The sequence below is a fragment of the Mastacembelus armatus genome, chromosome 10, assembly GCF_900324485.2.
Source record: "Mastacembelus armatus chromosome 10, fMasArm1.2, whole genome shotgun sequence".
Classification (NCBI taxonomy): domain Eukaryota; kingdom Metazoa; phylum Chordata; class Actinopteri; order Synbranchiformes; family Mastacembelidae; genus Mastacembelus; species Mastacembelus armatus.
Genome location: NC_046642.1, coordinates 25,199,465 through 25,226,137, shown reverse-complemented (window position 1 = coordinate 25,226,137; position 26,673 = coordinate 25,199,465). Strand labels below are relative to the sequence as shown.

At 41.8% G+C, this 26,673-nt stretch overlaps 2 protein-coding genes across 4 annotated transcripts; both read left to right on the top strand.

Moving 5' to 3' along the window:
* The first annotated feature begins 1,880 nt into the window (after positions 1-1,880).
* On the top strand, positions 1,881-26,188 carry tmem129 (transmembrane protein 129, E3 ubiquitin protein ligase). Of its 3 annotated transcripts, XM_026330113.1 has the most exons (8): positions 1,918-1,971; positions 2,149-2,229; positions 7,723-7,781; positions 8,185-8,442; positions 23,102-23,262; positions 23,364-23,523; positions 25,253-25,325; positions 25,675-26,188. In XM_026330113.1, exons 3-8 carry the CDS (start codon positions 7,731-7,733, stop codon positions 25,872-25,874), a joined length of 903 nt encoding a protein of 300 aa, XP_026185898.1. In that variant the 5' UTR covers positions 1,918-1,971; positions 2,149-2,229; positions 7,723-7,730; the 3' UTR covers positions 25,875-26,188. The 3 variants fall into 3 exon arrangements, with proteins under 3 accessions (XP_026185897.1, XP_026185899.1, XP_026185898.1); XM_026330112.1 differs by having other exon boundaries at positions 1,881-2,229; XM_026330114.1 differs by lacking the exon at positions 25,675-26,188 and having other exon boundaries at positions 1,881-2,229; positions 23,364-23,585; positions 25,209-25,330.
* LOC113144233 (DALR anticodon-binding domain-containing protein 3-like) lies at positions 12,236-16,528 on the top strand. Its single transcript, XM_026330111.1, is given in 2 exon segments — positions 12,236-14,250; positions 14,253-16,528. Coding segments are annotated over 2 exon segments (1,851 nt in total). The 5' UTR covers positions 12,236-13,364; the 3' UTR covers positions 15,218-16,528.
* Positions 26,189-26,673: the final 485 nt, after the last annotated feature.

Below are 26,673 nucleotides of genomic sequence, written 5' to 3'. Positions count from 1 at the left end.
CATTGCCTCTTCCTGCATCTCTCGCGCGCTATTGTGTTAGCAAGGGACAGGAGCACCTTGTCACTAAGGAGCCAAGGAGCCTGGGCAGAAGACCATGCTGATACAACCAAGTTTTAAAATTGCCAGGGAGTCTGGATTTATCAGTCTTATTCAGCCAATCCTCAGTTTGCATCACTGCTTCTACAGCATTGGTTCCATCATTCAGTGATGCATTAAACCATTTTCCCAAGCACTTTATCGGACTATCCTTAATGAATGTAATGACCTCACTTTGGATTGTGAGGCCATACTTGCTTGTGACCATGCCCTTCCTGGTCACGAGCATCCTGGACTTCCTTGCCATAAAGTAGTCTTGCCCATGTGATTAAATCTCCCAGAGTATCCAGCACCCGTCTTGCCTGAACCTGCAACACTATTACTGTCAGATAATCTATAAATCCCCATACTACTGGTTGGGTGACACCTGATTCCAGTACAACCAGTACAGTACAGATTATACCTTCTGCTGCTGTTAGAAGGTTCATGCCCATGATAAAGAGGATTGGGGAGATGGTACATCCAGTTGGAATTCCCTTGTGGAGGTACTGCCAACTTGTTGTGAAGTTGGCTGATGTAAATCTGAGATATAATCCTCCTAAGTAACTGACAATCAGTGCTTGGATAGATACTGGAATGTGATAATTATCAAGTCCAAGTTGGATGAGGTCATGAGGGATGGAACCATTCAATTTCTGGCCTCGTACTTGTTAATGTGGCAGATTTGGGTTGGCCAAGAAGAGTCTTTGTAAACCTATATGGGTCTCTGATATACTGTGACCATTCAATTCAATTCAGTTCAGTTTTATTTGAATAGCACCTTTTATTTGAATAGCACCAAATCACAATTCAAGCAATCAGATGGACAGTAAAAAACTTTAGGATTTAATGACTTGATAGATCCTGGCTGGTATTGCCTTAGACATATTTAGCTTTAATAATTGATGAGTGCACAATGCACCCTTCGCCAATGTGTCAGTCTGCATGACTGATTTTGTTCTGTTGCCTGTATAATAATAATTAATGAAGAAAGATTGAAACTTAAAAATTGACCTAGCCCTAATGCCAGAGCAGAATACAGGCTGAAATCAAATGTCTCTTTCGTTCATTTTCTGAGATTGGTACAATTGGGTATTGCTTCTTCTAAAAATATACTGGATGAGTCAGGAGAGTGTCAAGAGGTGGGCTAACATGGTTGGGAGGACTGGGAGAAAACTGGGGAAACAGACAAAGATAACTGGGCAACTCTTTAAATGTGGATGTAATATACCAGGCCTTTGTAATATCTGAAGCTCATGGAACATATTCATTTCATTAGTGTAATTTGGGATGATAGTCTGTTTCTGACTGGGATAGGAGCTGAATAAGCATTAGACAGGTCTTTAGGCAGGCTATGCCCCATGAAAGGTAATGATGATCCAGGCCAGATTGTGCAGAGAGTTCACAAATAAGATGTGTCATGCTTGTAAAAAATATTATTTAGAATACAATTGTTACTTACCTTGTAGTTAAAGTTGATAGTAGCATACCTCATAGTTATAAATTTATTTATTTACAATATTCTTATTAAATAGCTAAAGGATCTAGGGGTTTTAAAATAATATAGAACGAAGAAAGAACAAGAAAGAGCATAAAAGAGAAAGAGAAACTTCTTTCAATCAAAGCTTTGGTGGCGGTAATGCACCATAGCTGGCTTGCAAACCGTCAATAAACGACAGAAGAAGAAGAGTAGTAGTAGTAGTAGTAGTAGTAGTAGTAGTAGTAGTAGTAGTAGTAGTAGTAGTAGGAGGAGGAGGAGGAGGAGGAGGAGGAGGAGTAGGAGTAGTAGTAGTAGTAGTAGTAGAAGAAGAAGAAGAAGAAGAAGAAGACGACGAAGAAGAAGACGACGAAGAAGAAGGAAAAAAATAACAAAATAAGAAAAAGAACGTGAAGAAGGTGGAGAAAGTTTAAAACAATCATTAGTGTGGTAACGAAGTGAACGATAATCTATGGAGAGCCTAGAGTTAAGTTTTACTTTGGCCTACGTCGCATTTTCCCTGTGTTTCGTGTTTACACCCAACGAGTTCCGTTCGGCCGGTTTAACCATTCAGAACCTGTTCTCGTGTTGGCTAGGGAGCGAGGATGTGAGTTTCATACAGTACCATGTGAAAAGGACCAGCGTCACCGTGCTTGTTCACTCCACGCTACCTTTAGGTAAGGTTTCGCACATATCCTACATCTGTAGCCTGCCCCCCCGGTACAGTTGGCCTGTTTATTTTCCAACTTGTTTTAAAGTGTGTTCCTGTTCTCCTTTCAGATAGTGTTTGCCTCCAGTCGGTAGTGTTGTAAACATAGTTTGTCATAGGCGTCCATGATATATTTTGTTTATTGCAAAACGCTAAACATTTAGTCAAACAACACCACGAACAACACATGAGTTATTATGGAAAACTCGGAAGTAACTGAAATAGCTACAGTACAAAGAAAAAAACTAGTCTCAGTATTTAACCTACAACAGTTTGACAGACTGAAGAACAAAGGGATTCTTACGTTTCTTTAATCAAGCCTTTGGGACTTAAAAGTTTCTTTGAAGGGGGTGTCTGGTATTCACCACATAAATTGTGAGAGCTCGAATATAAAATTGCCAAGGCCAACATCCTTTTAACAACTGTAAAGTACAGTGTTGAAAAGTGCACAATTTATGTGGTGCATAGTTGTTGAAACAGGAGTCTATTCTGTCGCTTCAGGTCATCCGTAGATGTGTGTGCAATATTCGGAAATAAAAGGCAAATAAATGTTTTCACGCAGGTATGTATGTATTACGTGGTGTCAGAAGTATCAGCAATCTCTACAAAAATGAAGCTCTCTGCACCAAACAAGAAAATGCACAGCAAAAGCCAGCAAAAACATCAGTCAAACAAATAAAAACCTACACAAGATGTGAAAAAGACCCACTACACAAGTGGAATCAAGGACAATGTGTTCCTACTGCCACAAGCCAAGCCAGGTGGCTGTGTGTCGCAAGCATGCAATAAGCTTAATGAATGTTGAATCAAGACAGGATTCACCAGATGATGACATTCTGCACAAAAATCTGACACTGAGATTGCTGCAGATGATACATAAGATAAAAAAACCTTTATTTGTCCCACAGTGGGGAAATTGCATCGTTGCAACAGCAAAGTACAAATACAAAGCAGAGTGTAGCGAAGATGTGAGATAAATAAGAAATTAAAGATATTAAAACTACTAAGTGGAGTAAAACTATAAAAGTACAAAAACTTTTAGTGTGTACAATATGCGACTATGGGTATGTACAGTATGGACATGGGTATGGACATCAATGGATAAATAAATAAATACCAGGTAAGTGACTACAGTATATTGCACTGATGGTGATTTACCTTACAGTATTGCACATGATTAGAGCAGATGGATGACAAATGTACAGTATTAGTAGTGCTCATTGTAGAGTCTGACTTCAGCAGGAAGAAAAGATCTGTGGAATCTCTCCTTCACACAGTGAGGGTGGATCAGTCTGTCACTGAAGCTGTTCTCCAGGTCAGACATGACATCCTGCAGGGGGTGAGACAATCATCTCAGGACACTTTACAAAAAACCTAACAAATTCCTTATGAGCAGCACTTGGTGACAGTGGAGAGGAAAAACTCCATTTAATGGAAGAGACCTCCAGCGCAATCAGGCTCAGTTTGGGCGGCCATCTGCCTCGACCGATTGGGGTGAGTGGATAGAGGAGAGAGAAAAGAACAACAGTAATAAACAACAAGTAGACACTGCAGGTTGGTGAGGCCAGTAACTGCACATCAGCAATATACAGCTGCAGGACCAGGGACACCTGCAGAAGGTACAGAGAGAGGACAGAAAGAGAGAGGGAGAGAGCACAAACTAGGGGAGAGAGAGAGCACAAAGTTAGTGACATTCAATGGTGTAATACAGTGGTGTGAAAAAGTGTTGGCCCCCTTCCTGATTTTTTATTTTTTTGAATGTTTGTCACACTTTAATGTTTCAGATCATCAAACAAATTTAAATATTAGTCAAAGATAACACAAGTTATGTTACAGCTCTGTGGAGGAATTTTGGCCCACTCATCTTTGCCGAATTGTTGTAATTCATACAAGTTATTCATATAATACATTGGAGGGTTTTCGTGCATGAAAACATGTCATGCCGCAGCATTTCAATCGGATTCAGGTCAGGACTTTGACTAGACCACTGCAAAGTCTTAATTTTGTTTTTCTTCAGCTATTCAGAGGTGGACCTGGTATATTTTGGATCATTGTCCTGCTGCAGAACCCAAGTTTGCTTCAGCTTGAGGACGAACAGATGGTCGGACATTCTCCTTCAGGATTTTTTGGTAGACAGCAGAATTCATGGTTCCATTTATCCCAGCAAGTCTTCCAGGTCCTGAAGCAGCAAAACAGCCCCATACCAGCACACTACCACCACCATATTTTACTGTTGATAAGATGTTATTTTTCTGAAATGCGTGGTTACTTTTACGCCAGACGTAATGGGACACACACCTTCCAAAAACTTCAACTTTTGTCTCATCAGTCCACAGAGTATTTTCCTAAAAGTCTTGGGAATCATCAAGATGTTTTCTGGCAAAACTGAGACGAGCCTTTATGTTCTTTTTGCTCAGCAGCGGTTTTCGTCTTGGAACTCTGCCATGCAGACCATTTTTGCCCAGTCTCTTTCTTATGGTGGAGTCATGAACAGTGACCTTAACTGAGGCAAGTGAGGCCTGCAGTTCTTCGGATGTTGTTGTGGGGTCTTGGATGAGTCGTCGCTGCGCTCTTGGGGTAATTTTGGTCGGCCGGCCACTCCTGAGAAGGTTTTGCACTGTTCCATGCTTTCACTATTTGTACATAATGGCTCTCACTGTGCTTTGCTGCAGTCCCAAAGCTATAGAAATGGCTTTATAACCTTTTCCAGACTGATAGATGTCAATTACTTTTTTTCTCATTTGTTTTTGAATTTTTTTGGATCTTGGCATAATCTTTTGAGGATCTTTTGGTCTACTTCACTTTGTCAGGCAGGTCCTATTTAAGTGATTTCTTGATTGTAAACAGGTGTGATTAGGTCTGGTTGTGGCTAGAGGAATTGAACTCAGGTGTGATAAACCACAGTTATGTTTTTCACACAGGGCCATGTAGTTTTGGATATTGTTTTCCCTTAATAATAAAAACCTTCATTTAAAAACTGCATGATGTGTTTGTGTTATCTTTGACTAATATTTACATTTGTTTGATGATCTGAAACAAAGTGTGACAAACATGCAAAAAAAAAAAACTAATCAGGAAAGGGGCAGACACTTTTTCACACCACTGTAGATAGCTAAGCTAACTGGTAGGCTAACAAGTGGTAAGTTTAGCGCTAACTGGTAGGCTAACAAAGTGCTAAGTCTGGAATTGCGTTCAAGTCCACAAAGCACGTGAACTGGTTGGGCAAACTCCCATGAACCCTCAAGGACCCTGAAGAGGGTATAGAGCTGGTCCAGTGTTCCACAACCGGGATGAAAAATGCATTGTTCCTCCTGGATCTGCGGTTCTGCCATTGGTCAGATTCTCCTCTTCAGCACCCTGGCATAGACCTTCCCAGGGAGGCTGAGGAGTATGATCCCTCTATAGTTGGAACGCACCATCTGGTCCTCTTTCTTAAGAGGGACCACCACCCCAGTCTGCCAGTCCAGGGGTACTGTCCCTAATCGCCACATGATGTTGCAGTGGCGTGTCAGCCATGACAGTCCAACAACATCCAAAGACTTGAGATACTCAGTGCGGATCTCATCCACCCTAGGTACCTTGCCATCGAGGAGTTGCTGAACTTCCTCTGTGACCTCAACTTGGGTGATGGGCAGTTCAGCCTTCGACTTCTCAGCCTCTTCTTCCTTTATGGAAGACGCATCGGTGGGGCTGAGGAGATCCTTGAAGTATTCTTTTCACCGTCCGACAATATCCCCAGTTGAGGTCAGTACCCACTAAGCCACCATGCTGCCCAGTCTAAGCAAGGACTCATGTTAGCAATATTAAGCCAGGAAAAAGACTAAACCAAGACTGAACCAGGACTAAACCAGGAATGAATCAAGACTGAACCAGTGTGTATCTTTAGGGTGTGTAAATGGGACAAACCACACGCAAACAAGAAACCTAATGAACACGGCCAATTATCTTTGTTTTTAAGACAATTTCTCCCATAAGTAACGAGTAACCAGAGCCTTTATAGAAATGTAGTACAGTTAAAAAGTACTTATATATTTATCTTTCAAATGTAGTGCAGTAAAAGTAATGTTTCCCCAAAAAATACCATTTAAGTAATTCTCAAAAACTGTACTTAAGTACAATGCTGGTAAATTGACTTGGTTACTGTTCACCTCTGGCCATGATCCTAGTCAGGAGTGTGGAAATAAGGAATAATGCTGCAACATCCAACGTCTATGCTTGAGCACCACAGCCGCCAACCTACCTACTGGATATGTGATGAACTTTAAACTGAGCCACCAGATGTGCCTGCTGACAAGGAGCCACAACATCCAGCTTTTTCTGGGCCACAGTCAAAAGCCAAAGAACCTGCTAGCCTTACTCAGCCTAGCACAGCTTAGTATTATACAACAAAGCAAGGCAGAGTTGTAAAGCCTCCCAATAGACTGACTCTTTAGGCGCAGGTGTGGCAAAGACACCTGAGGAAGTGATGTGCTTGTAACCTCTTCTTCCGAGTTACTGTTTAAACCATTTTGTGTAAGGCCCAATGACTGTTATTTTGTTGAAGACTTAAAGCATATTGAAAGCCGCATCAGTGTTTACCAAATGTTTTTTGTTTAGGTGACGGAGCATTTAAGTTTATAAGATAAACAGTACAGTATGGGTGATGCAGTGATTAAAATTGAATTGTGGTCTAAAGTCTTTGAGTAAAGACTATAATCCTTTCCAGCTACATGCAAATCAACAACACTTGATCATAGGTATTCTAAGATCTTTTGTTTGTGTTTTATCATCTCAGAAATATTATGTTTCACCTCGGTGAAGGCCAGATCACGTATCATGTTGAATATATGCATGAAACTAGGAAACTGTGAACAGTGCCATTACTTTACAATTTTTATATCAGTACAGTAGATTACATTTTTTTGTTTTACTGCATGACAGAATGACAAGAATTGTACACTATAAATATATATATGAAGAGCATGATCTGAGGATGATATGATAACATGTAGAAGCTGAATGACGGCAACTGGATTTCTAGTAGTTAGGTGGAAACGTTTCACCACTAATCAAGTGACTTCTTCAGCCTAAGGCAAAACTGCTGGGAATCTTAAATTTATCTTTTCATGTTGGTTGTTTCACACCCCCACAAACCAGCACTTGTTTGTTGTTTATTTCTGCTGTTCTTTTCTCTCTCCTCTGTTGACTCTCTCCAACTGGTCAATGCAGATGGCCACCCAACTGAGTCTAGTTCTGTTGGATATTTCTTCCATTAAAGGGAGTTTTTCCTTCTCACAGTTGCTAAATGCTTGCTCATAAGTGATTTTTTTTGGGTTATATGTGAAGTGAGTTAAGATAATTTTTGCTGCTATACAAATAAAACTGAACTGAGCTGAATTGACATGAATGTTTCTGATGAAGTCATTTGGTATTGTTCTTATAATTTGCCTTTTGCTTATGTATGTGTTGTGGATCTCTCTAGGTTACTACATGGGGATGTGTATCACTGCTACAGAGAAAACCCTGGGACACATTCACCAGGTCAGCCTATCTTTGCAACTGTTGGCTGACTAACAAGTTTAATGACTCTGTGTATTTAGAGCCTATCAATGGCTCTTTCCCTTTGGTGTACAAATTGGCAGCATCCTCAGTCATCTTCCACATTTTCACAGATTAGCATGATCTTCAAATACATTCGAACAAATTAGTTAAAAAGAATTAATCAAATCTTGTGGTGATTTTAATGCTTTCAATATTTTTTATTATTTTGACAGATTTTTCTGATTCCATTCCAAACAAGTGAGGTATTTCAATATAGAGATACTTTTTTTTTCTGCTTCACCAGGGAAATGTGTAATCTTTGTCTTTGTAGTGTCATGCATCTCTGATATTCTACACCCTGCCCTGTGGTAGTAATTATTTGTTGATGTACTTGTCTCACCAGGTGAATAGCAGCTGGACAGCATTTCTTCTCCTGTCTCTCTGCCTCCAGTTGTTTAGCTGGATGCTTGTCATCTACTGGTCCCACTATCACTGGCACAACCATCCAATCTGCCGAGCTCTACAGAGCCACATACGGCCTCCTCACACTAACTGGAACTCTGTAATGACCAGCATCAACAGTGAATTCAGACGCATAGATAAGTTTGCTACAGGTGCACCTGGAGCTAGAGTTATCATTACTGACAGCTGGGTGTTAAAGGTGAGTAAAAAATGTTTGTCTGTAATTGTGCACACCAAATTTAATTTTAGAAAAAAACAATCTATGGTCCACTTGACTGTATATAGGAACTTAATGATGAAAACATGAGTTTTGATACTGAGCACACAGTAGCTCCTGTAGCCTATACTTGTGCATATGTAAGTTCTGTGTAAGTGTAAGTTCAAACTTTGAACTACCTTAAACCACTTTAACTGTGTTTTAGCTACACCCCCCCTTTTTTGGCACATGGCTGAAAAACACATACCCAAATTAGCTGCTGTTCTTACATTTTAAAAGTTATATTGATGACCTTGGTGTCGTTTGAAGGAAAAGCTTTCCAGTTTACTATCGGCGCGCTGTAAAATGTGAAATAGGACTCCCCTCCCCCACTTGCTTCGAGCGTTGTCAAGGCAACTTACAGTAGCAGTGGGGGCCATTTAAAGCCCACTGATGCATCATCCGCCATAGACTGTAATACACCGATTGAAAGGGCTCATCATTGGCTACAAGATGTGTCAGTCATTATTGCCAAACAAAGCGACTGGCTGATTCTACTGTCATTAGAATTTAGTCTATTCCTCCTGACTGGGATTTGCTCTGAGGGTGTGAATTCTATTGGTTTTAGGGTTAGTTACGCTGTGAAACGTAACAAACAAGTTTGATTGAGGCCTCATGTGATTCACAGAAGCTTGCCATGTCAAACTTTATTGAATAAACGGCGAAATCAACCGTAAAACAAACTGGATTACAGCTTTTCATGAGGAGGATGATGGATTTATGGATTTACTGTATAACGTCTTTTGGACTAAAACATGGGTCCACTATGTTCTATGGATTCTAACGAACAAAATGATATGCGACACTCCATGTTTGAGTACACGTATGAAGTAACACGACAGAAAGGTAAGAACCAGTGTACTGTACTATATTTGTACTGTTGTTAAATATTAAGAAACTGTTGTCGCTGTGATTATTCAATCCTAAATTGCTTTATACCATTTGGATCGTGAGACTTTAAGCTTTTATTAGATATAAAATTTGTTAGACTGTATTCAAATTTGTCTGATGATCTTTGGTGATATATCTGGACTAACTTTGGGACCGGATTCGGTCCTGGTGAACCTGAAAGGTTATTAAATTAACTGTCTCTCACCTGGAAAGTGGTCAAGAGAGCAGGCAGCACTTGCATGGGGGAGGTATGCTTTTGTGATGGTCAGAGTACTATCACTTACAGTGGGTACGGAAAGTATTCAGACCCCTTTAAATTTTTCACTCTTTGTCATTGCAGCCATTTGCCAAAATCAAAAAAGTTCATTTTATTTCTCATTAATGTACACTCAGCACCCCATCTTGACAGAAAAAAACAGAAATGTAGAAATTTTTGCAAATTTATTAAAAAAGAAAAACTGAAATATCACATAGTCATAAGTATTCAGACCCTTTGCAGTGACACTCATCTTAGAAACGTGAACAAGCAGGATGTGATCTTCTGCTTAGGAGTATGTTTCTGTCGGACCATCACCCAGGTTAATTCTCCAGGCTGCTCTGGAACTGCCCTTGGACCGCTAACAGACCCTGAGCTCGGTTGCTCCACACCTGCTAACTGGGCTAGGCTAGCTGGCTACTTTTGAAAGGTGCGGCGCCACGCTTCCAAATCAGTGATCCTCGCCTCCAGTTGGGGCCTGGACAAATTTTGACATGTCCTGACATTTGTGCTTTTTTCAGTGTCTTTTAAACATATTAATGTCTAAAGTCTAATAACACTGTAATCAGTACAAAATTGGCTACAATAATATGTGAGCAGCAAGTTTATACATGATTGTGTTTTTGAGAAAAAAGTGTTTATGCATGGTTAGTGAAAAACTACAATTTTTTACTCACTGAAATAAGACATTGGTTCACAAGACTTTGGAGACCAGCATATTGTAGGCTAAAGTGTTTACTTCAGACTGCTGTGAATGGTATCTTGTTCACACATTCACAGTAAACAACAAAGACGCGCATAATGAGCCTTTCAGTCAATGTAGATGGGACGGATTAGTGCAGCACAATACAACACAATGAGGAGCCAAACGATCCTCATTTGAGTTAAAATCAGTGTTTTTACTCTGAGGACAAGCTAAACTATTTGTCTCGGAATGTAAGGAGCGCCGCTTCACGTGCGTAACGCGCCATCATCCAAACGCGCAGAAAAAGTGAGTAAATTCTATGATGAAGTTTGATATTTTGTGTCATTTCTCGGGGGTGTGCACATATTTACCTGGTTCACCTGAGATTATTTACATGTGAACAGTGGACAGTGTACAAGGCGGGACTCGCATTACCTGTAATGAGGTGAGACAGGAAAAAACGGACTTCTCCTTACGTTCATACAGATTAAATAAAAAGTGATGATTTGTTTTTGACTTGAATTGTTTCACTCAAAAGAAAACATTTCAAGCTTTCTAGCCATATAATTCTTATTTTTATGAGGCAAGTATTCGCAAACTAAATGACAAACTAAATGTTTGGCTCGCCATGCAATTTGCAAGTCATTATAGAGGGTCTCTCAGTCATCGCCATGGCAACAGCATTTTTTTTGATCAGGATGCCCTAAAGAATTTTTGTGCCAAAATTGGTACATTTCTGACAAACTAAATTTTGGCTGTCCATTCAAAATTTTGCAAATTTTCAAATTGTTATACAGGGGGCGCTATAGCGCCTACTGTGATTTTGTTCAATCACCTGGATTCAGGCCCCCAGGGTCTAAAATTCATCAATTGGTCAGATTCAAATCCGACAATGTGTGTGCGATCTATCACACCTCGAAAGGGCCAAAAACGTACATCAACTTTCCGCATCCGCCAAAGGAAAACCGTAAGAATGAATTACGAAATTTGGATAATTTTTGTTGCTCCTCTTTTATAGATGAATCTGACCAAGAATGAGGTCATTCGGTCAAAAGCCCAAGGAGGATAAGTTCAAGTTTGAGTTGCGCAAAAATGGCAAACTCAATGACCTCAAGTTAAACTCCACACTGGTGGATTTCCTGTTGGTCCTACGACCTTGACATAAGCTTTTTTTCTTGGCCCGACATCAAGAGTAAGCATGCCAAGTTTGGTGAGTGTGCAATGAAAAAACTTTGGCCAGGCTCCCATTGGTGCAATGTATTTTCACTTTTGTTGGGGGCGATGAAGAGCCATTCTTTTGAGTTTGTTCATGAAACCTATAACATATAAAATTTTCATGCGATTCTGATTCTCTGCAAATTTTGGTTCAGGGGGTCAAAATTGAGGCAGTTTTGGAACAAGAATAATAATAATAAAAATAATATTTCTAACGATTTCCAGGCTCACGCCCGCCTGGCAAGTGCATCATATACATTTTCCGAAAGGTCTCGCGCATCGGCACATCATGGCGGGGTGTGGGTCACCAATTCTATGTATATTTTTGAACAGAGTAAACAGAAAAACCAATTGTAGAAAGATTTGTGGTTCTGAGATTGGCATTGAGAAACAAGGCTCATTTAAATCTGATTGGACGACTGGAGCGTCGCTCCATTGCATAAAGCTGTGATTGGCCCGGCTCTTTTCTGGAGGAAGATGGAAGGGGTTACAGAACCACATTCTTTCGCTAACTTCCCCTCTTCTCCCTCTTTTCAGGACAAAGAATATAAGGATAAACTTATCAAAAATGTGCAGTTTATAGCCGAGACTACTTCTCATAACTGTTTGTTACTGATATAACTGGAATGATAAGAAATATTGTTCTATATTGCCATACATATTATATGCCATACATATACATATACACTATACTATATGCCATATTAGGCATAAAAGACGTGACATGATAGTTTTATATAAGATTTAAGAGTAAATATTTAATTACATTTTTTGAGACTTAGGTGAGTTATTAAAATGTTATAAAGCTCAATAATTATTAGGCTCTGTGATATTCTGTGGCTTGTAGCCATGTCATATTAAAATCTAACCTTTGTTAATATTGTTATAATTGTGATAATTACAGATGTGTTTTCATATGAAAGAAGCAACACTAAAAAAACAAAAAGTATGTCATATCTACTTAGACAATGTTCACATCAAAATCTAAATCTAATCACCTCTTAGATTGGGAAAGAGCCAGGTGCATCCATCATGTCCATCATGCTCTCCACCAACTCCAAGATCAGGGTCCAAAAACTGCATCCACTTTGATCTTGTGAGGGTTTCTTTGACAACATATGCCTGATTTTAAAGGAGATTGGGATCAACCCAGACCAAAAACGTACCGGCACTGATCAGGGCCCTTTACTGCCAGTTACCATGTCAGAAACACAGTTCCCATACCCTCCTGTACTGTGGCCAGTTGGTGAGGGGGGCCAGGATCCAGTCTGCTAAGTGAGGTCCACCCTCATGTGCTCCAGGTAGAGCTCTGCTGTATGGTGGTGGAGATGCTGGAGAAATCAGAGTATGTGATTCTCATTGTGCTCCCAAGCTTTTTCCAGGTGTGAAAGAGCTCTGTGTAGGTTTTAGATGACAATATCATCCAGGTTGTCAGGCAAACTGAAGTGGGTCCATAGATGAGCTTACCAGAAGGCAGAGATGGACAACGACCAGCCTTTCTAGTGTTTTTATCAGGTGTGACATCAGTGCCCCCAGTCTGTAGTTGCTGAGTACCACACAGGATTTTTTCCAGTTGTGATACTTTACCCGGGCTCAAGTTGAACAAGCGACCAGCTATCCCACATAGCTGCGCTGTGCAGGATTGAGAAGCCTGGAGCTGATGCCTGCTGGGCCTGAAGCGTTTCTTGCTTCGATCTTTCTGAGCTCATTTCTCACCTAGGCTGTTGTAGGAGACGGACATTGGCAGGGGTCAGAGTGCTGAACTGGGCTGGTTTCCTAGCAGTAACACTGCTAGGGGTTGGCCATGGATTGAGAGTCATGCAGAGGGGGGTAGATGTTGAGGAGAGGGTAGGGCAGGTATGTATGCCTTCTTGGGTATGTATGCCTTCTTGTTGGAAAAAAAAAAGAGATCCAGTATTCTGTCTGTTGTGGCAGGTGGCTTGTGTTGTTGTGGTGGAGATGATGGAGAATAACGTTACAGAGGAGCCTTCTCCGCTCCGGATCACCCCTACCGTCCGGGCGCTGGGCTCCGCACTGCGTGGGAAGCGTGAAAACGTCCCCGAGTCCAGTCGCGGAAACAGCAACAGGATCTTCCCCGAACCCGAGAAGCTTTGGTTCAAGGAGAGCAGCGCCAAAAATCTGCGAAACAGGGACTTCTTGTCTCCGAGCACGATGCTAAACACGCTGTACGCGGACGGACAGGTGCCTCCAGCTGTGATGTCCAGGGTGCTGTCCCTCCGTGGCAGTGGGGTTCTCCCTGTAGCAGCTGGGGAGGTGATGGACGAAGGGCTGAGGGTGCGAGTGGACCGAGCTGCAGCCTTCAAGGCCGTTCTGGCAGGTGGAGCCACTGAGTACCTGATGCCCTCAAGCAAGAAGCAGGGCTGTGTGGTCCTGAACTGCCCAGCACTGCACTCTAAACCCAGCACACCCACTCCCGATACACTGACTCTGGGCCAGTTGAGGACAGTTCTCTTGGCTGACCACATGGGGGCGCTGCTGAGAAGACAGGGATTTGAAGTGACCTATTGCCCCACGCTTCCTGAAGACAGCGATGTCATCACTTTCCTCCGAGCTCTGGGGATTGATTGGCCGACAGCTCCAGCCAACTGGACCAATGAGGAGCGTGAGGAGAAGATCCAGGAGGCGCTGGAGAACTGCACGTACAAAGAGAGAGAAACGGAGAGAGGCAGGAGAACTAGTGGAGGAAGGTGGAGGATGGAGAGAACGAGAGAGCGCTACGAATCAACCTTAAACGGGTGTTCCAGGAGGAGGGGCTGCTGGGATATGACCCTAGCCTTGGTACCTGTACAGTACACAGAGACAGTGTTTCCCACCTGGCACAGCTGGACCTAGCCACAGCCGACTGCAAGGTAGCCACAGCAACAGCGTTACACGTGACTTCCTGTCAAGATGAGTTCCGCCAGCAGCAGATAGCAATGCTTTGGAGAGCTAGTGGAGCAATGCATACACAGAGACATCTGGTGTGTGGGCCTGTGAAGACCCCTGGTTCTCACCTTACTGCTGCACAGTACCTGCAACTGAGAAGAGGTCAAATGAAAGAGGCCTCAGAGATGAAGTATGGAGATCAAGTGGAAGGTCAGACATGGGATGACATCATCAGGGTCATGACCTCTGCCACTGTCAGATTTGAGCTGCTGTCAACGGTCCACACCAGCCCTGTGACACTGGATGTCCAGAGAGAGGGCGGCGTGTCCACCAAGGGACCGAGAGGAGGCGTGTTTGTGATGTATAATTGTGCCAGACTGCACACTCTGTTCGACAGCTATGAGAGAGGAGTGGAGAAAGGTCTTTACCCAGAAATCCCTGAAGGCTCCTAACTTGACTTCTCTGCTCTGAAAGAAGAGGGCGAGTGGCTTCTCCTGTTCAATTACGTCATTCCATTCTCCGAACTGCTCGACCAATCAGGGCAAGCGTTAGACAGTGAAGGGGGAGGGGCCAGAGTCAACATTAAGACAGAGCAGATCTGTAAATTTCTCGTGTCTCTCAGTAAAGACTTCAGCTCGTACTACAACAGAGTCCATGTGCTGGGGGAGCCGTTACCTCATCTCTTTAACCAGATGTTTTGTCGTCTGTATCTGTTGAGAGCGTTGAGAGAGCTCTACCACAGCGCCCTGGACACCCTTACTCTGCCCCCCATCAGGCAGCTATAGCCTTGACATAGTTCACTCGTCCTGTGCTCAGTGGTAGCGCTACCTCCCCACCCACAAACTCACTCACATTTTGCAATTGTAGCTTCATGATATAGACATTTCAAATTAAGTGTATCCGACTGACACAATTTTTACCTTTCCCTAGTTTTGACAGTGTTGTAGTTCAGTCTCTGGCTGTTACAGTCAGAGACTGTTTTATCTGCCCACTATGTAGCTTTTATAGCTTATTGTGAATGATTGCTGTAGCTCAACATACTGCTGCTGTTTTGAAGTGGTCATTATCCATCAATCATGTAATGCAATGTCAGTTCGTTTTCCAGTAACATCTGAGCTGTTCGTATGTTGTTAAAGGAACAGTTTGACACATTTGAGTTCTTCTTGGGTGAGAAGGTCAATAACCTTACCACTCACACATGTCAACAGTAAATCTGAAGCAACTATGAGCTTAGTTTTTCATACAGGCTGGAGCCACAGGCATCGTCTAACAGAGGCACCTGTAAAGCTCAGAAAATTAACACGTGGCTATGCTGTCACTTCGTTCTTCACTGGGACCAGTTGTCTTATAACTGAAGGGCATTTACTGGTTCCACTTGAGAACCCCCACCCTCCTTTTAGACGGCAGAATTCGGCTTCAGTTTTGTTATGGATTAAAGAAACAGGACCAAGCCAAGCTGTTGCCTCCCGCTATCAGTCTTTATGCTAAACTAAGCTAACATAAGCTAAGCTAACTTGAAGTTTTTATTTTCCCCTTCTCTAACTCTGAGTAAGAAAGAAAATAAGTTTAATTCCCACAATATCAAACTCTTCTTTTACGTTCGGATTAGTGGCTCCGTTAGGCAACGTAAGCCAAATGTGACAAATCAACATTGTCTCAGTTAATGGAGATATGTGCTCTAATCATGTTACCATGCAGCATGTTTATGTACCTTTTACCCAACAACCCACAGAACCGAACCAGATACTAGAGATTAGTCCCATATAAACTGTGGTAAGACTTTATCTTCCTAAATTGCTGTATTATTATTTTAGTGTCCTCAACGTGACGTCACTTAACTCAATCTTTGAAACACACAAGTGTCCTGGTCACTGTCTGAGGTTTTGTTGTTGAGGGTCCAATTACGTGTGTTACCTTCCTTGTATTTACAATGCCATACAAATACTTGGTTAGCTTTAAAACCAAGTGTCGACCGGTACAATATATATATTCTTCATAATGAGTCTTAATTGCTGTGTTCACATAATTACTCACAGCCCTCAGATTAGTTCTATCTATCATTGCTTGACAAATCACAAGTGTACCAGATATAGCAGGCGTGACAAAAAAAAGTGCAAAACAATGCATGACCAGCATTTAGGTTGTTGTGCCAACATGTTATAAAATGCATGATATGGCATGAAAATATATATATATCTTAAGAATTTTATGCCAAATGTGTTATTTATTAAATCTGGGGGGTTGAGGGGATAATGACCTAAAATTGAAATCTCTGAAATGTGTTTGTTGCCATTTCAGTTACCTATTATACCTATTTGTGTGTGTGTGTGTGTGTGTGTGTGTGTGTGTGTGTGTGTGTGTGTGTGTGTGTGTGTGTGTGTGGTTTTTCTAGTTTATTTTACATTAAAAGAAAACAGTGGTATCACAGACGGAGATCAAATATCTTACAGGCTCACTTCTCACTGCATGAAATGTTGTGACTGAATTTTTAATGGACTTTTTGCAGATTTTATTTACCATGAAAAGGGAAACATGTTTAGCCGACACTGTTTTATTTAAAATACCTGTCTACTGTTAATTGATGCTGTATTTACTACAGTATTAAAGCAGAAGAGCTGCTTCTTTGCTTTACTCACCTTGAAACAGGCCCCAGTTCTCTTCCCCCTGTTGGATGTCGCCCCCTGTTGGTGTTGCTCTCCGGGTAAGCGAATCACTTTGTCTTGCAAGCGTATCGTGTTGTGTGTGTTGCATAGTTCGTCTACAGATTAGCAACAGACTAGCTATAGTTTAACACACCTAAAAACTAACTAAACTCTAAACAATTCATTAACTGCTACATTCCGGTACTAGTCAAGTACCTTTCTATTTTGACCGGTATTTAGTTCTATTTCCTGACTTAGCGTTCGTTAGCCTACCGGTTAGCTTAGCTAGCTAGTTAGCTTAGCTAACATGGCCTCTCCCTCTCTCTCTCTTTCCTGCTCGGTGTGCCACATGTTTAGTTATTCCTCTGCCTCCTTTCGCGATAATGATACCTGTATTAAGTGTAAGGTTCTGTTAGCCTTGGAGGCGAGGATCACTGATTTGGAAGCGCGGCTCCGCACCTTCGAACAAAAGCCAGCTAGCCTAGCCCCGTTAGCTGGTGTGGAGCCTCCGAGCTCAGGGTCTGTTAGCGGTCCAAGGGCAGCTCCGGAGCAGCCCGGAGAATTAGCCTGGGCGACGGTCCGACGGAAACGTACTCCTAAGCAGAAGCCCACGGCTCATCACCTACCTGTTCACGTTTCTAATAGATTTTCCCCACTCAGCGACACACCCGCTGAGAAACCGACTCTGATAATTGGCGATTCCATAGTCAGGAACGTGAAAATAGAGACACCAGCGACCATAGTCAAATGTATTCCTGGGGCCAGAGCGGGCGACATCGAGTCAAATCTGAAGCTGCTGGCTAAGGCTAATCGTAAATATGGGAAAATTATTATTCACGTCGGCAGCATTGACACCCGATTACGCCAATCGGAGGTCACTAAAATTAATGTTGAGTCGGTGTGTAACTTTGCTAAATTAATGTCGGACTCCGTAGTTTTCTCTGGACCCCTCCCCAATCTGACCAGCGATGACATGTTTAGCCGCATGTCGTCGTTCCGTCGTTGGCTGTCTAGGTGGTGTCCAGCAAACGATGTGGGCTTCATAGACAATTGGGCCACTTTCTGGGGAAAACCCGGTCTGGTAGCGAGAGACGGCATCCATCCCACTTTGAATGGTGCAGCTCTCATCTCTAGAAATTTGGCCGAGTTTATTAGCCAACCTAAAGCTTGACAATCCAGGGTGGGGACCGGGATGCAGAGACTCAGTCTAAAACGCCTCTCTGCAGTTTCCTTAGAGCCGCCGCCCCCCTCAAACCACATAGAGACTGTGTCTGCCCCTCGAACATATAAATCAAATAAATCAGAAGTTAACAGAAGAGGAGTTATTCATAAAAACTTAATAAAAATTAAGACCACTCCTCTTATTGAACAGAAAAACAGAACTGTCAAATGTGGACTATTAAATATTAGGTCCCTTTCATCTAAATCTTTGTTAGTAAATGATTTGATAACTGATCACCAAATTGACCTACTTTATCTTACTGAAACCTGGTTACAGCAGGATGAATATGTCAGTCTGAATGAATCAACCCCCCTCAGTCATAAAAATTATCATGTTCCTCGAAGCACAGGTCGAGGTGGAGGAGTAGCTGCAATCTTCCACTCAAACTTATTATTAAACTTTCATCCTCAGAACAGTTATAACTCATTTGAGAGCCTCACTCTTAGTCTCTCACATCCAAACTGGAAAACACAAAAACCAGTTCTACTTGTCATTGTGTACCGTCCACCTGTCCCTTACTCAGAGTTTTTAACTGAATTCCCTGACTTCCTGTCTGATTTAGTGCTTAGATCAGATAAAGTCATTATAGTGGGAGATTTTAATATTCATGTAGATGTTGAAAATAACGGCCTCAGCATTGCATTTAATTCTATATTAGATTCAATTGGTTTCATTCAAAATGTTAATAAACCCACCCACTATTTCAATCACACCCTTGATCTTGTTCTGACCTATGGCATCGAAATTGAACATCTAATAGTTTTTCCCCCAAATCCTGTTTTGTCAGATCATTCTTTAATAACTTTTGAATTTAAAATGATGGATCATGCAGCGTTTGGAAGAAAATTCCACTACAGCAGATGTTTATCCGACAAAGCTTTTAATAAATTTAAGAAAATGATTCCATCTTTATTTACATCTATGCCAAGTATAAACATAGTGGAGGGCAGTTGCTTCAATCCCACTCCCTACCAAATTGATCATGTTGTTTGTTGACAGCGCTGTAACCTCACTGCGTGAAATGCTTGATTCTGTAGCCCCTCTGAAAAAGAAGTTAGTGAATCAGAGAAGACTAGCCCCATGGTATAATTTACATATTCGTACCTTAAAGCAGGCATCACGAAGGCTGGAAAGGAAGTGGTGTTCCACAAATTTAGAGGAAATTTTTCTAGCCTGGAAAAACAGTCTATTAACATATAAAAAGCTCTCCGTAAAGCCAGAACTGCATACTATTCATCACTAATAAGAACAATCCCAGGTTTCTTTTCAGCACTGTAGCCAGGCTGACAAAAAGTCACAGCTCTGTTGAGCCCAGTGTTCCCTTAGCTCTCAGCAGTGATGAATTTATGAGTTTCTTTACAAATAAAATCACAACTATTAGAGATAAAATTCAGCAGATGCTTCCTATACCTGCAATAAATGAATCTTCTACTACAGTAGCTCTTGAATCATCTGTAGGACCTCAGTTATGTTTAGACTGCTTCTCTCCCATAGATCTCTCTGAATTTACATCAGTAGTTGCTTCATCGAAATCATCAACGTGTCTCTTAGGCCCCATCCCGACTAGACTGCTGAAAGACACCCTGCCATTAATCAACTCATCTTTATTGGACTTGGTAAATTTATCTCTAGTATCAGGCTACGTACCACAGGCCTTTAAGACTGCAGTAATCAAACCTTTACTCAAAAAGCCAAGTCTTGATCCAGGAGTCTTGGCTAATTATAGACCAATATCCAACCTGCCATGTATTTCTAAAATCCTAGAAAAAGCTGTTGCTAAGCAGCTATCAGACCACTTACACAGGAATGAACTATTTGAAGATTTCCAATCAGGATTTAGAGCACATCATAGTACAGAAACAGCACTGTTGAAAGTTACCAACGATCTTCTCTTAGCCTCAGATAATGGACTTGTTTCAATACTTGTCCTCCTAGACCTTAGTGCAGCATTCGACACCATTGACCACAACATCTTATTACAGAGACTGGAGCATGTGACTGGTATCAGAGGAACAGCGTTAAAATGGTTCCAAACCTATTTATCGGACAGATTCCAATTTGTTCATGTCCATGATGAACCTTCCACACGAACAAAAGTTAGTTATGGAGTTCCACAAGGCTCCGTGCTAGGACCGATTCTGTTCACCCTGTACATGCTTCCTTTAGGATATGTCATTAGGAAGCACTCTATTAATTACCACTGCTATGCAGATGACACTCAGTTATATCTATCTATTAAACCTGTTAACACAAACCAGTTAACCAGACCTCAAGCCTGTCTGACTGACATAAAGGCCTGGATGACCAGTAACTTTTTACTTTTAAACTCGGAGAAAACAGAAGTCATTATATTTGGGCCAAAAAATCTCAGAAATAACTTTTCTCAAATTATAGCTACTCTAGATGGCATAACCCTGGCTTCCCAGGTTGGAGTTATTTTTGACCAGGACATGTCCTTTAACTCACACATAAAACAAATTTCTAGAACTGCATTCTTTCACCTGCGCAACATTTCCAAAATTAGGAACATCCTGTCTCAAAATGATGCAGAAAAACTAGTCCATGCATTTGTTTCCTCAAGGCTAGATTACTGTAACTCATTACTATCTGGATGTCCCAATATCTCCATAAAAAGCCTCCAATTAATCCAGAATGCCGCAGCCAGAGTCCTGACAGGAACTAGCAGGAGAGATCATATTTCTCCTATATTGGCTTCTCTTCATTGGCTCCCTGTAAAATATAGAATAGAATTTAAAATCCTTCTTCTCACATACAAATCCCTTCATAATCAAGCTCCTTCATACCTTAAAGACCTCATAGTACCATATTATCCCAATCGACCACTTCGCTCTCAGAGTGCAGGTCTACTTGTGGTTCCCAGAGTTTCCAAAAGCAGAATGGGAGGCAGAGCCTTTAGTTATCATGCTCCTCTCCTATGGAACCAGCTCCCAGCCTGGGTTCAGGAGGCAGACACTCTCTATACTTTTAAGGCTAGACTTAAAACCTTCCTCTTTGACAAAGCGTATAGTTAGGGCTGGCTTCAGGTAACCCTGAACCATCCCTTAGTTATGCTGCTATAGGCCTAGACTGCCCGAGGACCATCGGTGCACTGAGCTCCCCTACCCTAGCCCCCCCCTTTCCCTTCCCCTCCCCTCTCTTCTCTCCTCCCACCTCATGTATATTCCACCATTGAATCTTACTAACTTTGTGTTCTCTCTCTCCCCTAGTTTGTGCTCTCTCCCTCTCTCTCTATTCTCTCTGTACCTTCTGCAGGTGTCCCTGGTCCTGGAGCTGTATATCGCTGATGTGCAGTTACTGGTCCCACCAACCTGCAGTGTCTATTTGTTGTTTATTGTTGCTGTTCTTTTCTCTCTGCTCTATCCACTCACCCCAACCGGTCGAGGCAGATGGCCGCCCAAACTGAGCTCGGTTCTGCTGGAGGTTTTTTCTTCCGTTAAAGGGAGTTTTTTCCTCTCCACTGTTGCCAAGTGCTTGCTCATAAGGGAATTGTTGGGTTTTTAGTTTTAGTTTTTGTGAAGTGCCTTGAGATGATTTGTATTGTGATTTGGCGCTATACAAATAAAATTGAATTGAATTGAATTGAATTGAATTCCAGGTGAAGGTGAACAGAGTGGTGGATGGGCAAGCATGGTTAAAATCCCCAGAAATAATCGTGGTGTCATGCTAAAGGCTAGCAGTTTGATGTCCTTACAACAGATTTTCTTCATAATGGCGAATGGTACACAAAGCGACGAAGCCATCCAAAGCGACGACTGTGTCTGGAGTTAGTCATATGTCTGTAACCATCATGATGCTACATTCCTCTCAGCGATGTCAGCTCACCCATCCACAGTCCAAAAACATGTATGTCAGGTTGATTGGTGACTCTAAATTGCCCATAGGAGAGAGTGTGAGTGTGTGAGGTTGTTTGTCTCTATGTGGCCCTGTGATGGACTGGTGACCTGTCCAGGGTATACCCCTGCCTTTCACCCAAAGAGAGCTGGGATAGGCTCCAGCAGATCCCTGGGACCCTGGTTAGGAATAAGTGGGTACAGATGATGGATGGATGAATGAACACCGTAAGTTACTAAAATGGTAAACACCATATAGGCTACTAAATTAAAGCATCTTTGTGAACACTAATTTCAAATCTGATATCACACAGCTGTTGTCAGAACCATATGTTGTCTTTAATTTTATCAGCAATTAATTTAATTTAATTTTATTGTCTTCATTATACAATATAGTTGTCCATAGAGAGAGGAGACCAGAGGTTTAACAGTGTACTACTGCACTGTCTACTTTAAATCACCTCTCCCAAATTCTTATTTTATAGTATACTTTTTCAGTCACCTTGAACCAGCAGTGTATGGCTGGGACAATGGCAAAGGCACAAAGCATAGTGCTGTCACATCAAAGGGTAAAGTTTTATTCTTTCCACAGACAACAGAACAGAAACAAAATGGCAGTAGTGCACGTTGCACATGTAATAGCGTAACTTCATTAATTATTGTTACTATAATACTATAATAGTATCGACTATAGTATGGTCTGTGCATGTGCAGGGTGCTGCATGTGTGTAAGCTGACCTACAGACATTAGCACATGGTGTGCTGTGGTACAAATGACGAACAGTCGTAAAAGTGGCAACTTATAGAGTGACGCTTTGAACCACCACTACTGCAGTGCTGAGTGAAACCTAACAGTGAAAAATCATCTTGCAGATTCTAGTATAAAAGTTACTGATTCCCCAATAGTGAAATGACTGGTTCTCCATGTGCCTTTCTCTCTTTGTCTGTCTCCAGGTGGCCACCTACCATATCTATATGGCCTTACAGAGTGAATGTCATGTGACAGTAACAGATTCCAGACAGCACCAGCTGAGTCCAGACTCAGCTTCCCCCACACAGATCTTGACTTTGAGAGTGGACAGCATCAACCCTGCTGTCAGACCCTTTGATATCAGGTGTGTGTTTTTAGAAACTCAAACCCAAAGGACTGTCAATGAACTGTCAGGACACATGCCAAGTCAAAAAAAAAAAAAAACGGACATTTTCTTGTTTTCAGGCTCAACTCTAGAGAATATGCAGAGCTCAGAGAGAAGCTCCATGCTCCCATCAGAAACTCTGCCAATGTAGTGATCCATCTAACAATCAGTGAACTCTTCCTGGAAACATTCAGAGCTCAAGTGGACCTCAATCAATCATACACCCTTCCCACTGGACAGGTGCTGTACTGTTTCTGTAACTGCTATGTAAGAAAAGGTAAAAGTCCTGACTGACCACAATATACAGTGGGTACGGAAAGTATTCAGACCCCTTTTAAATTTTTCACTCTTTGTGAACATTGCAGCCATTAGCCAAAATCAAAAAAGTTCTTTTTATTTCTCATTAATGTACACTCAGCACCCCATCTTGACAGAAAAAAACAGAAATGTAGAAATTTTTGCAAATTTATTAAAAAAGAAAAACTGAAATATCACATGGTCGTAAGTATTCAGACCCTGTGCTCAGTATTGAGTAGAAGCACCCTTTTGAGCTAGTACAGCCATGAGTCTTCTTGGGAATGATGCAACAAGTTTTTCACACCTGGGTTTGGGGATCCTCTGCCATTCTTCCTTGCAGATCCTCTCCAGTTCTGTCAGGTTGGATGGTGAACGTTGGTGGACAGTCATTTTCAGGTCTCTCCAGAGATGCTCAATTGGGTTTAGGTCAGGGCTCTGGCTGGGCCAGTCAAGAATGGTCACAGAGTTGTTCCGAAGCCACTCCTTTGTTATTTTAGCTGTGTGCTTAGGGTCATTGTCCTGTTGAAAGGTGAACCTTCGGTCCAGTCTGAGGTCCTGAGCACTCTGGAAGAGGTTTTCTTCCAGGATATCTCTGTACTTGGCTGCATTCATCTTTCCTTCAATTGCAACCAGTCGTCCTGTCCCTGCAGCTGAAAAACACCCTGACAACATGATGCTCCCACCACCATGTTTCACTGTAGGGATTGTATTGGGCAGGTGATGAGCAGTGCCTGGTTTTCTCCCCACATACCGCTTACAATTAACGCCAAAAAGTTCAATCTTGGTCTCATCAGACCAGAGAATCTTATTTCTCATGGTCTGAAGTCCTTCATGTGTTTTTTGGCAAACTCTGTGTGGGCTTTCATGTGCCTTGCTTCCGTCGGGCCACTCTGCCATAATGCCCCGACTGGTGGAGGGCTGCAGTGATAGTTGACTTTGTGGAACTTTCTCCCATCTCCCTACTGCATCTCTGGAGCTCAGCCACAGTGATCTTTGGGTTGTTCTTTACCTCTCTCACCAAGGCTCTTCTCCCACGATTGCTCAGTTTGGCTGGACGGCCAGGTCTAGGAAGAGTTCTGGTCGTCCCAAACTTTTTCCATTTGAGGATTATGGAGGCCACTGTGCTCTTAGGAACCTTGAGTGCTGCAGAAATGATTTTGTAACCTTGGCCAGATCTGTGCCTTGCCACAATTCTGTCTCTGAGCTCCTTGGGCAGTTCCTTCGACCTCATGACTCTCATTTGCTCTGACATGCACTGTGAGCTGTAAGGTCTTATATAGACAGGTGTGTGCCTTTCCTAATCAAGTCCAATCAGTTTAATTAAACACAGCTGGACTCCAATGAAGGAGCAGAACCATCTCAAGGAGGATCAGAAGAAATGGACAGCATGTGAGTTAAATATGAGTGTCACTGCAAAGGGTCTGAATACTTATGACCATGTGATATTTCAGTTTTTCTTTTGTAATAAATTTGCAGAAATTTCTACATTTCTGTTTTTTTCTGTCTAGATGGGGTGCTGAGTGTACATTAATGAGAAATAAAATGAACGTTTTTGATTTTGGCAAATGGCTGCAATGACACAAAGAGTGAAAAATTTAAAGGGGTCTGAATACTTTCCATACCCACTGTAAATGCACAATCAATCTGAAGCATGTTCTTTCTCCATACACAGGAGCTAGAACTGTGTATTGGGTGTATGCAAGTTCCTGCAAGGACCAAGCTGGTCAGACTCTGCCACAGAGAAAGTAAGAGCAAGTCTGTGCATGTACATTTCTTATGGTTGTGTGGACAAATTCTAAAATTTAATAAAAAAAAAAATACTGTGAAGACATCTCGGTCAGTTCACCCAACTTCAAATTGGTAAGTTAAAAACTTAGGAGTTAGATTAAGGTTAAGGTTGGGTCTAGGTTATGGCAAATAAATGAAACTGGTCCTTTTTTGACAACCACCTCTACATGGTGCTGTAATAGTATGATCATAATTGAATTATTCATTAGGTCTTATACTGATCGGCTGGGAGTGAACATGAGATATCAGGTCCTCATGCCGAATGAAAATGTGTTTGTTTGTTAATGTGACTGCTGTGTATTACAGGAGAAGATGACTCAGACTGCCAACAGTGTTTCTGCAGACCCATGTGGTGTCTGTCTTGTCTGGGTCGATGGTTTGCCAGTCGCCAAAACCAGCAAAGACCTGAAACCTGGTTATCCAGCAGAGTTCCCTGCCCCACTTGTAGAGCAAAATTCTGTATACTGGACATCTGTTTGGTCTGCTCACATATGGATCCAAACTGACTTTTTCCTCCTTAACAATTTGGAGAACATTTAGAATCAAATCTATGGACTGGGCAGGAAGTTAGTTTTGTGCCTGCTTATTCTGTGCTTTCAGTAAGGAGGGATCATTTAAATTAATAATGTAACACATTAGATAACCATTTGGTATGAATCTCACATACTATAAAATTCATTCAGTGTGACATTCTGGGAGGTATACTATTTTGGTGTTTTATCCACTATTTTGCTTTCATCTGCCCTGATACTTCAACCATTCCTCGCCCTGTGGAAACTTAACATTAAATGCTATTTTGCAGAAACATTATTTTATATAAGTTATTTTTCTGTGTGAACTCTTTAATATTTCCAGTTACACATGATATATTAAAGTATCCTCTAACCATATAAACTGCAATTTAAATATTTAGAAGGTGTGGAGCCACCAAGCCAAGGGCCTCTTAGCTGATCACAGCCTGTTCATTAGCAGCCGGGAACAGGCAGGCCTGATGACAGTCTGATGGAAACATGGACAGTAGTCCATGGTTTATCACCTGGTAGTCCATGGGTCATCACCTGGCAGTTCACATTTCTAATTTATTTTCCCCACACACCTGCTGAGAAACTTACTCTGGTAGTTTGTAGGTCCATAGTCAAAAAAATGAAGTTAGACTCCAGCGATCATAATCAAATGCATTCCTGGGGCCTATTTTAAACTGGTGAAAAACGTAAATATGGTAAGGTTGTTATTCATGTTGGTAGCATTGACACCCAATTAAACTTAATGTTGACTCAGTGTGTAACTTTCCCGAAACAATCTCAG

What these genes read in the sequence shown, in the direction of transcription:
- tmem129 (XM_026330112.1), top strand. Translation starts at nt 2,025, where the DNA reads ATGGAGAGCCTAGAGTTAAGTTTTACTTTGGCCTACGTCGCATTTTCC. An exon ending in TCACTCCACGCTACCTTTAG is followed by an intron (nt 2,230 to 7,722) that starts GTAAGGTTTCGC and finishes GGATCTCTCTAG; the next exon opens with GTTACTACATGGGGATGTGT. An exon ending in GTCAGACCCTTTGATATCAG is followed by an intron (nt 23,263 to 23,363) that starts GTGTGTGTTTTT and finishes TCTTGTTTTCAG; the next exon opens with GCTCAACTCTAGAGAATATG.